The sequence below is a fragment of the Gossypium hirsutum genome, chromosome A07 (genome assembly GCF_007990345.1).
Source record: "Gossypium hirsutum isolate 1008001.06 chromosome A07, Gossypium_hirsutum_v2.1, whole genome shotgun sequence".
NCBI classification, from domain to species: domain Eukaryota; kingdom Viridiplantae; phylum Streptophyta; class Magnoliopsida; order Malvales; family Malvaceae; genus Gossypium; species Gossypium hirsutum.
Window position 1 is genome coordinate 19,281,064 of NC_053430.1, and position 11,326 is coordinate 19,292,389.

Sequence of the window (11,326 nt, forward strand, 5' to 3'; positions counted from 1 at the left end):
TTCTTGGTAACATTTCCCACCTTCTTGCAGAAAACAAGGGTCAAAAGTTATTTCATATAAAGTACTTTAAGTATACTTTTCTTCTTTACCCATTTTGATATATTTGAGGTAAAGTTCTTAGAGAATAATCATTGGTGCTAAATTTTATGCAAAAAGTCATGTTATGATTTGAAAAATTAAGCAACTTACCTATCTTAATGGGTTTATTTATTTATATTTAGAAATTTTAAATAAATTATTGTTTTTTATAATTTATGTTCGAGGTTCAGGATTGTCCCTTCTAACAATGTTATCAATAAAGTTCAAATCTCGTTCTCTTTTTGAAAGTGTAATATGTCTTACCAATACACTCAATCATTGTTGGTTAAATTAATATTTTATTATTGATTATAATGGATAAAAGTGATATATATATATTCAACTCTGTCTATAATAATTTTATTTGTTCCAAGATTTTACTTGTTATATAGAGTTAGTTGTTATACACATATAACAACATAATGTTATAGGGAGATAATTATTGTAAACCTACAATAAAATTTATATTGTGACTTTTTCTCAAATAAAGAAAGTGAGAACAATGTTCAAAAAAAAGAAAGAGGGAATCAAATTAACAAAATTTAAAGATGTATTGTAGATTCATACATTATTACTTTTATGGATAATTTATTTTATATTTTCACATGATTATAAAAATCATAAATCTAAGAGTTATCAAATTAAATTACAAGTTATTAAATTCAAGTAATAAATTTATAAGATTATAATGTTCGAATTCATAGTAGAATATTTAATTAACTTAATAGTTTATTAAATTAATATCTTTAATTGCAATCCTTGAAAATTATTTTCATTTAATAAAATATGATTAATAGATTTTTTCATGTGAAATTTAAGCATTTTATTGAGAAAATATTTTAATTAAGATAATTGGCTTACCTATATGAAATGCCTAAAATTTTAAATAAAATTTATGACAATATGAAGTTATAGAGAACTAATTTAACAAAAAATGTATTTCATAACTATATCTGCTACTAATGTATTTCATAACTAAATCTGCTGCTATTATAAGCGAAAAAATTGTTAGAGAAAGTTAAAATAAAACATAAAAATTGGTTCTACTAGAAACTTGGCTATTGTAGCGAAATGATGTTATAACGAGAGTCTCTTATAGAGAGGGATAATTGAATAAATGGATAAAGTCAGAGGGGCTGGCATGGGCCCCGACCCCCTAAAATGTAAAATTACTATTTAGGCCTTTAAATTTTTTTAAAAATTTTAAATTAGTAAAACTAAAATTGCACCTTGGCCCCCTAAAATTATAAAAATTCGATTTAATCCTTTATAAATCATAAAGATATAAAACTATAAAAAATAAAAAATTTCATCCAGCCCCCCTAAAAATTTTTCTGGCTTCACCCCTGGATAAAGTAATATTTAATCCTTGAATTTGGTAACTTTTTCTATCTTAGTCCCTAAACTTAGATTATGTTAATGTATGGTGACGTGGCACATATTCTCTTACAAAATTTTTAATATTATTTTTGTATTTGTATTATGTATACATTCTTTTTCAAAATTTTAAATTATGACATAACACAATTTTAAAGTGTCGCGTTATTATACATTAACATAATCCGAATTTGATACTAAATTGAAAAAAATTTTCCAATTTTCAAAACTAATGTGGACTAGAAAAAAATTAGAGACTAAAAAAAAAGGAACTAAATATTGTTTTATCAAAATAAAGAAATTGGATAAAGTTATTTGTGATCCCTTAATTTGGTAAGACGAAGAAAACTTTTATCAATTAGTTATTAAAATTAGTAACAATTGTTATATTTATCAAATACTAATTTGTATGGTAATTTGCATATGAGAAATGGGTGGAAAAAAGAAAAATGTTACAACAAAAATATCTTGTTGATATACAAGCAAGTAAAATATAAAGCAAGGAATTAATCCAAATATCTTCATGTTGATATACAAGCAAGAAATTCCCGCTTAAGTGGAAGAAGTTCGAGACTTATCATATATAGTTATGTTTAGTTTAATTAATCATAACTTGTTAGCTTTAGTTTGAATTGTATAAATTTTTAGTCCATTTATGTTGTAATAATTTTTGAATTGTATTAGTTTTTAGTTTGATTGTATTGTAATAGTTTGATTCTACTGGATGGTTACTCAAACAATCCATTTTATAATAATTTAATGCTTGTTACAATTAAAAAACATAAATTTCCTTAAAAAAATTGCATGAAAATGAATTACCAATCCATTTTATAATAGTTTGATTCTACTTGAACTTGTATTTATTATGTATTGTCCTTATTACAATTAAAAAAACATAAATTTCCTTAAAAATGCATGAAAATGAATTACCAATCATACTTTTTTAATCTAAAATCTAAGATTTTCGTAGTCTAGTTCTACGTAAATAAACGAAAACAATAATTATTTCAAAAATATTTTTATAAATGATGAAAATTAAATTTGTAACCTCTAAAAAATATATTTAAATTAAATAATGAAAGTAATTTTCTATAATCTATAATCAGTATAAAAATACGAGTTTGGAAAATTTTTTAAACTTACAAAAATATCTTTTATTTTTAATCATATTACTAAATTCACATTTAAAAATAATTATAATATTTAATTTAAAATTATTAATTTAAAAAATTAAAATAAAATAAAAGTCGTGATAATTATATATTTAAAAATAATTATAATTTAATAAAAGTTGTAATAATTGCATATTTACAAATTAATTAAAATAAAAATCTAAATAATTGATTATTCTAACCAATTCAGTTAATTGAATAAAAATAAGAAATCACCATTTCGATTCGGTTTTCTTAAATATTGAGTATCATAATTAGGAAATTATTAAAATCAAACATTTTAGTACGTTTTACGAATTGCCGTTAACGCCACAACAATTTAAATTCCGTCATCGCCCTTCAACACCCTTTATTTTGAAATTTCAACTCAACAAGTGAAAAGGAAGGCAGAATTCCAAATCGCGAAAGCACGCGGCGGCTGCGTTTTCTGCACTTCCCGTTAAATCCAAGATTTGGGTAGTTTAACAGTTAAACGCGGGTGAAAAGGACTGATCCATGCGTCAAGCTCTTATTGGTTTTTTGTTCCCCGATTCTAAGACGTTGGTGTTACGGCAAGATTTTATCGGCACCCCCACAACACATCAACCGTAAAAAAGTTAAAAACAATAAAAAGAATTAAATACTAATAAATTAAAAAATGACGTGTCCCCTGTTTTTCATTTATTATTCATAAAATCTGTTCTTCTCCCACTCTCTTCTTCAATTCAGTTCTTTCTCTTCACAAATTTCCTGTCCCTTTAGGTTTCCTTTCCTTTGCTTCCAAATCAAACAGCTGAGGCCTCTTAGGTACGTTTTTATTTCTTTCCTTCAATTCGTTGCTCTTTAAACTGAGACTTTTCCTTGTTTTTTGTTGTTGTTGGTTTTTTTTTAATACATATTTTTTGAATGCGGATTTGGTAGTGTTGGTAAGCTTTCTCTCGTTTGATTGCTGAGAAATGTGAGGAGAAGAAGAGAACATTTCATTTTAGTTTATAAGAATTAAAAAAGGCTGTTTCAGTTTTTTTTTTCCTTCAAAATTTTGGATATTTTCGCGAGAGACTTTAAGAATTGAGATTTGTATTATTTTGTGTTATCCTTCTATATTTTCTCGGCAGCCAAACAAGGGAATAATTCTGATAAATCAATTTGGATAACTGTTTTTAGGTGTGTTTGGTGGAGGTTGTTTTAATTAGTTTCTAGATTTGTTTTTACTTCTAAATTTCTTCCTCATTTTTTGTCAAACGTAAAACAAGACATTCTGGAAATTTAATTTCGAGAGTGCTACAATTTGTTTATTTTATTTATGAAAATAAATTAAGAAAACACTGAAGTCCTTAGTCATTGCTGCAGAGTTTTTGATTGGAGATCTCATACGTGTTTTATTACAGCCCCTGTTTGTATGCTCTGAAGATTGATAGTGATGATGATGGTGACAGTATTGGCAGTGCTGATGCTGATAAATGAGGATGATGAAGAGATTTACTAGTTTTAGGTGTTGATTGATTTTCTGAAAGGGGATTGACTGCTATATGGTTTTCTTTTTTTTGGTAAATAAGCACAGTTTTGCATTTGAAGCAGATGGGTTGAAAGGGTTTGATAGTTTAGATTTCAGAGTAATATGGCTATTGCTGGTCTACACAACGTTTCTGTGCTTGAAAATTCTTTCCTAAGGGAGTCTCAGTCTCAAGCATCAAGAAGGCGGGGAAATGGTAGTACCCGGCCATCCTCACTCCTGCAGATGTGGCGGGAGCTTGAGGATGAGCATGTGGTGAGTCATGCACAAGAGAGAACCAATGAAAGAATGCTCCAACAGAGGAGTAATGACCTTCCCATGACTGATCTTTCTGATAGTCGACGTAGTGAACATAGTGGTGTTTCAGAGGATGTGAGTGTGAGTGTGAGTGAGAATGAGTTTGTACAGTGGTTACCAGATCGATTTGGATTGCAGAATGGGAGTGAGGATTCAAGTAATTTTGATTGTGAACATTCATCTGATTTGGGGGAAGTTGAAAGGGAAAGGGTAAGACAAATATTTCAGGAGTGGATGAACAGTGGTGGAAGGGGATGTACATCAAATGTTTCAGGTAGAAACAATAGTTCAAGGGCCCAGTGGCTGGGTGAAACTGAGCAGGAGAGAGTCAGAATTATAAGGGAGTGGGTGCAAATGAATAGCCAGCAGAGAGGTTCTCTTACGGACAGTAGAGAAGAGCAAGCTGCTGATGCTGGTGGTCAAATAGAACGACTTCTTGATGGTTTGGTGGTTAACCAGAATGCAGGCCGGACCGAGCATGTGCATAGGGGCATTCGAAAATTATGTGGCCGACAGGCCCTGCTTGATATGCTTAAAAAAGCTGAGAGAGAGAGGCAAACAGAACTTCAGAGGTTGTTGGAGCATCGGGCTGTATCAAATTTTGCCCATCGCAACCGAATTCAGGTAGATGCATTAAATGCTGAACTATTTTTCATTTGTCGTGGTTGTCTTTAATTTTTCACATTTTTTGTGTACGTTCTTCCAAAATTTCAAACAAAAAGAAAACTTTATTTATGTTAGATGATAATTTGGTAGTTAGTCTTTATAAATTGTCATCTGTAGTTGATTTGTAATTTGCATAATTTTGAGCTATTAAACTTTTCTCAAGAACGAAGGAACAATGTATATGCTATGAGACTGTTGATTGCCTCAATTATATCAGTGGCTTAACTCAACCTTTACGTGTAATACATACCCTAAAAAGAGTATTAGATGTGTAATTATGGATTTATATCTTTCCTGTTAAAATTCTTTAAATAACTTCTTTGCAATTACATGCGTAGGAAAGAGAGAGTCTGTATAACATAATACTAACTAGGGCAGATGTTGAATGAAAAAAAAAAAAAAAAAGAATACTATTACTTTGAACTAAGAGACAACTTCTGATTTTGTCTAATTATGATATGGTAGCATGCCTGTTCCAACTACTTTGCCTCTTTATCTTATTATTCTTGATGTTACTGTTTTTAGCTTGTAACCTGTTCTGGAAATTAGAGCAATTAGGCTAACTATTGAATGCTGTCATTGGCTGCTAAAAAGGTCGTTAGAAATTTTAAAAAGGTTTATGGTTCTTCTATATGTTTCATTTGTTTGAAGGCAACAGTAGTTTAGCTTAGCTTAGCTTGGCATTGGTATCTGGCTTAAAGCTTTCCTAGTATAAACTATTAACTTTTTTGAGTGTTCTACCATCTTGATGGTTACATTTCTAGATGCGGACTGGTTTTACTGGCATTAAATTTTCTCAGTTATCTTCCCTTTTTCTTTTTTTCTATTTTCAGTCTTTATTAAGGGGTAGATTCTTGAGAAATGACAGAATGGTTGAAGGTGACAGATCTATTTCTATTGCAGCCAGTGAATTGGGCTTATTAAGACAAAAACAGACTGTATCTGGTCTAAGGTACTTATTTCTTCTATTTATATAATAGCAATGTGCGTGTGTATATATTTTATTCTACAAAGTTCATCTTATGATATATTCTGAGAGAATTCCACTATTTTCATGTAAACATGTTTAATCATATTGGACCTAATTCATGAAAAACTTTAAGCAAAGGGAACTTGTACTGTTTAGTAAATTGAATGCATTCAGTTCCGCATTCGATGCTTCAAAAATTGAAACAAGGGATTTAGATCTGTAATTTAATTTGTCAGTGGAAGCTTAAAAATAATGTCCCAATGATTTAACTCAAATAACTCACCAAGATTCTGGTCTGCAGAAAGGAACTGTTTGGTAACATTGAAGTTGCGGAAATTAGTGATATTATCCATGAAAGAGTTTGGGAATGTTAATGCCACTTTGGACGTGTCTTCACAGTTCAGTCTATTATTAAGGTTATCAGATGAAGAGGTTTAGTGACATATGATACGTTGTTATGGTTGCTTGATTGATGCCTGGAGATCATTGTTTCAGCTTTCAGGGCACCCCAGCTAGAAACACTGGACCAGATCTTGACACTGCAAATTTAGACATTTTGGTTGGTTGGCTGGCCTATGTAGGACCTTTTACACACTCATTTTGTAATTCATCTTGTGTCCTAGACTTCAGAGGCCATAGGGCAAGTCTCCTTATTTCTGGGTGTATACGATACTAACATACTTCATTTGGTTCAAGTATTATTCTGAGTAGAGTGATGTTGCACATTTTATCTGTACAGGGTTGAATTGTAGATTGGACTTTTATAGGTGTTTTTTCCAAATCATTTTATTGATTGTTAGACTTAGTATTGGCCTTCTAGTTATTATCAGCCGTGGCTACTAATATTGAGGATCTTCTGCCAATGAAAGGTTAGGTTTGATAAATTAGAAAATTTTGCTTGTCACAGCCCCCACCCCCTCTTTGAAATAGCTTGAATAGAGGACATTTTTTGGACACTCAATTATAGGAAATTCATAAAGGATGATCACAACTGAATTAGTTAATAACTTTCTAGTCTTGTCTGTTTTATTTACATTATGCCATTTTCACCTTTTGGTTGTAACATTTTGCAAACCGCACCTATGTATCAGGGAAGGTTTTTTATCCCGACTGGATAATTCGTGTTCTGGCCCTGCGAGCAGTAATCGTTCAGATAGACCATCTAACGCTGACAGTGATGGGAATAGAAGTGAAGAAAACCGAGTAAATAATACACATGATGCAATAGATGGATTAAATGACCGATCTGAATATGAGAATGAGGAAACTGATAATGGGAGGTGTGTGATTGGTACAGCTGATTTAGAGGTTGAAACTGAAGTAAGTCAGCAAGCAACTTCTGCTTGTTTAGAAGATCAGCAGGAACAAGTTTTTGAGAGTGTATTCAGTATCTGGCAGGGGTCGGCCAGTGTTGAGTCTAATGAAAGCAGATATGATATTGGACAAGTCTTTGATGGGCCCAGGGAAGAAAGTCTTGCTGATGAGTCGTCCCTTGAAACTTTGCAGAATGAAGCTGGAGGACAAAGTAGTCTACAAGAATCTGGTGAAGTATCTTATGAACGTTCTTTCCAAGATGGTGAGAGAAGTAGGACCTCTTGGTTAACGAATATTGTACAAAATGTAGAAAGGGTTCCTGTTGATCATATTGATGGCCAAGAACCTGCTTCTCAAGCTGAACAATGGCAGGAAGAGGATCAGGAAACTGAGGATGCAGACTGGCAGGAAGCTAGTGTGGACCATAACGAGTTGATGGATGGTCGTAATGAAGAAGCCTCTGACATGAATCATGAGGACGGTGAGAGTGAAAATGGAGGTTATGATGATATGCAAGAAGCTCCTGATGCACAACGTGAGGATGGTGGCTTGCACGACACTAGACAAAATTGGTTTGAAGGGTCTTACAATCTACAAGCTGCCACCATTGGAAGAACAGACACATTTTATCTTCCTGATGATGACAACTTACACAATACTGAACTGAGGGAACTCTTAAGCAGGTCTGAATTATATAACTTTGGGTTTATGTATTTCATTTTTTTAGTTAGTATTTTCTGAGTTATTTTTAATGTTGTAGGAGAAGTGTGTCTACCCTTCTTCGTAGTGGTTTTCGTGAGAGCCTTGACCAATTGATACAATCATACGTGGAAAGGCAAAATCATGCATCTATTGACTGGGATCTGAATGAAGCAGCTCCTACTCCTGAATCCCTTGAACAAGATATAGAACAGCAAAGCAGGGATCAGAATGAGGGTCAGAGTTCTCCAATTGCTCCTCCTTCACCCAGGATGCCATCTACGCAGCCACTCTGGGACCAGGATTCTCACATCTATAATTGGCAACCACATGATGGGCATCAGCGCTTTGCCATCGTACGTGCTTTCTTCTTGCTTGCAACTTGATTCTATCCCTGATTATCTTTTGAGAAGTTGATTAATCAACTATCTGTGAAATTTTTTCTTTTTAATAGATACTTGGAATCAATGGTTTACTAAAAAAAATATTTTATTTTTTGTTATTTAATTTAAAACTGCTGTTCGATATTGCTGACTCAGTGATCTCATGACAATTATGCCTTTGTGGAAATTAGTGTTAAGCTTCAACAAGTGTAATTGTTAAAATCGGCTAGACCCACCCAAACAATACATGCTTTTGGACAGTCAAACTGCAATATGCTTCTTCTTTTGGATTTAACCAAACTGCAAAATACTTATTGCTATCTTTGGGTCGCAGAACAGTTTCAGTTTGTGCTTCATTTGCAATTCACTGAATGCCAGTATTTACTTGACTTCCATTGGTTTTTTTTTTTAATTTTTTTTGGGGGGAGGGGGGGGGAATTATTTGAGCTTAAATCAGTTCAACAACAAACCCTTTGGTCTCGTGATTGAGTTTGTGCTGCTAATTTTGTGCAGGAGTGGGAGATAATTAACGATTTGAGGGTCGACATGACAAGACTGCAGCAAAGAATGAATAACATGCAGAGGATGCTGGAGGCCTGCATGGATATGCAACTTGAGTTACAGAGGTCAATAAGACAAGAGGTTTCTGCTGCCCTGAACCGGTCAGCTGGTTCACAAGGTTCTTTTATTTCTTCATCCCTAAATACTAGCACATCTGCACATTTGTGTCAAAATTCCTTCAGGTTTATTCAGGGAAAGTGAATTTCCCTTGCTCCTGACTCGAGGCTCTTTCTCTCCTGATTATTGTTTATTGTCATATCCTCAGCAAGCTATGTGTCCTGATTTGTCCCGTTCACTGTTTAAGCCATCAAGATGGAAAAAATTTCCAACACCCACAAATTAGTTATTGTTGATGTTCTAACCGTACGCTCTTTGCTCTATAATTGAGGCTTTTTCTCATCTTTGTTGATCATTGTGGTATTCCTCTGTAGGTATGATTGATGATGACTTGCCTAAGGATGCATCATCTAACTGGGATAATGTTCGGAAAGGAATTTGCTGTATATGCTGCGAAAGCAATATCGATTCATTACTATACAGGTAAATCTAATCTCATACATAAATTTTCGTATTGATTTTTGAGGCCTCAACATTTCTGTTATCATATTATTATTATAGATGTGGACACATGTGCACATGCTCAAACTGCGCCACTGAGTTGGCTCATGGTGGAGGGAAGTGTCCGATGTGTCATGCACCAGTAGTTGAGGTCATCCATGCTTACTCAATCCATTAATAAAAGTGAAAGAAGAAAAGAATCTGGATCAACAATTATAGAATCTTTCATCCTCGCCATCTCCAGGTATCTTCTTTTTTTTACCCTATTCTTGAATTTCCCCCCAGTGATTTGACGATGTACAGTACATAAACTATGTGTATGATTGAGAACAAAACATGCTATCTTTGATTCATTATACTACAAATCAAAATAAAAACTGGAGTGTAAGATTGCTAATCTATACAATTTCACAAGGTGATGAATATTTCTGGTTATAAGAATTAGATAACCGATTCTGCGCTCCAGAAAGACCCTTTGCCATGTCTTCTTCCTTTTTAAATTTCATTAAAATTAGACACGGGTGAACAAACCAAGTAAACCCGATAAGTTGGTTTATTCAATTAGTTGAATCAGTTTCCTCAATTTATTTGGTTTGAATATGAAAGTCAAATAAATCAATTTGTTTTTTAAATAATAAATATTCAATCTCCAATCCAATATTCAAGTACTCTATGAAACTTGACTCAAAATATATTCACCCAAAATATAAAATATAAACTCAAATAATTAAATACCTAAATAAATAATCCAACCTAATCAAGATTTTTGGAAGTCGAATTGGTCAAATCTATCAGCTCACGATCTGATCAATTCGGTTAGTTTGACTAGTTTAATTGGTTTTTAAATATTTTTTTTCTAAAATAAAATAGAATAAATAATAAATGATGTTATAACTTGAAAGCCCACCTTTTGATTCGGATTCCTTAAGATACTTAGAAGTGGGAACTCTAAGCAATATCAATTTTCCTTCTCAATATTCATTTCCCTTTCATTCTAGTAAACAAATTGGTACTCTAAGCAACAAAAAATCATGAAGAGATTCGGAAGAGCTATAGAGAAGAAATCGAGACCCTCGACTGCAAAGGAGAAAATAATTGTATAAAACTCAAAAATTTATTATGTACTGATTTGCAGGAAATGAGAACTTAGAATGCAAGGGCCTTTGTTATTTTTTAAGGAACCCGACAGTGAGTACTCTTGAATTTTTATTTATTTATTTGGGCTTTCTAAACCTTTAAAAAATTAGGCCAACATAAAAGCTTTTTTTTCATTTTGGCCCAGGTTGTTTTAGCCCAAAATATACAAGAATGGTTCGACATCGATCCATCCGGACAGCGGTTCATGGTCTAATCGCGATTTTTAGTGCTTCATGATCCATCTGGTTTCTTTTTTACATTACACTCAATGAATATATTGATCGATTCTTGATTCAATTAGTTCAATTGGCTCAACTGGTTCGATTCTAAAACCTATCAATTTAAAAAAAGTGCTTTGAATTTAAGTTTATATATATATTGATATTTCATATTTTATATTCCATTTATTTAGATCATGCATGTCAAGTTTATAGTAATTTTTTTAACTATTTATTTTATGTTAAAAACTTTCAACCATTAAATATTTATTAATGTTGACATTATTTTAGATCAATATGATAAATATTTCATATCAATTTAAATTTTACATACATGACAAATATAATTATATTGATAAATTTAATAATTATATGAATAAAATATCATGTGAAATCATATTAAC

General features: G+C 32.1%; 1 protein-coding gene across 4 annotated transcripts; it reads left to right on the forward strand.

Moving 5' to 3' along the window:
* The first annotated feature begins 3,061 nt into the window (after positions 1-3,061).
* On the forward strand, positions 3,062-11,074 carry LOC107912978 (uncharacterized). 4 transcript variants are annotated; one of them, XR_005930464.1, is made up of 10 exons: positions 3,062-3,413; positions 3,957-5,040; positions 5,916-6,034; positions 7,144-8,049; positions 8,127-8,421; positions 8,962-9,127; positions 9,441-9,549; positions 9,628-9,811; positions 10,703-10,755; positions 10,850-11,074. XR_005930464.1 is itself a non-coding variant. In XM_016841372.2 (8 exons), exons 2-8 carry the CDS (start codon positions 4,225-4,227, stop codon positions 9,743-9,745), a joined length of 2,529 nt encoding a protein of 842 aa, XP_016696861.2. In that variant the 5' UTR covers positions 3,063-3,413; positions 3,957-4,224; the 3' UTR covers positions 9,746-9,966. The 4 variants fall into 4 exon arrangements, 2 of the variants coding, with proteins under 2 accessions (XP_016696861.2, XP_016696860.2); XR_001688379.2 differs by having other exon boundaries at positions 3,995-5,040; XM_016841372.2 differs by lacking the exons at positions 10,703-10,755; positions 10,850-11,074 and having other exon boundaries at positions 3,063-3,413; positions 9,628-9,966.
* Positions 11,075-11,326: the final 252 nt, after the last annotated feature.

Coding starts and splice junctions, on each gene's coding strand:
- LOC107912978 (XM_016841372.2), top strand. CDS start 4,225: ATGGCTATTGCTGGTCTACACAACGTTTCTGTGCTTGAAAATTCTTTC. Junction 5,041..5,915: donor CCCATCGCAACCGAATTCAG/GTAGATGCATTA, acceptor TTCTATTTTCAG/TCTTTATTAAGGGGTAGATT. Junction 8,422..8,961: donor GGCATCAGCGCTTTGCCATC/GTACGTGCTTTC, acceptor AATTTTGTGCAG/GAGTGGGAGATAATTAACGA.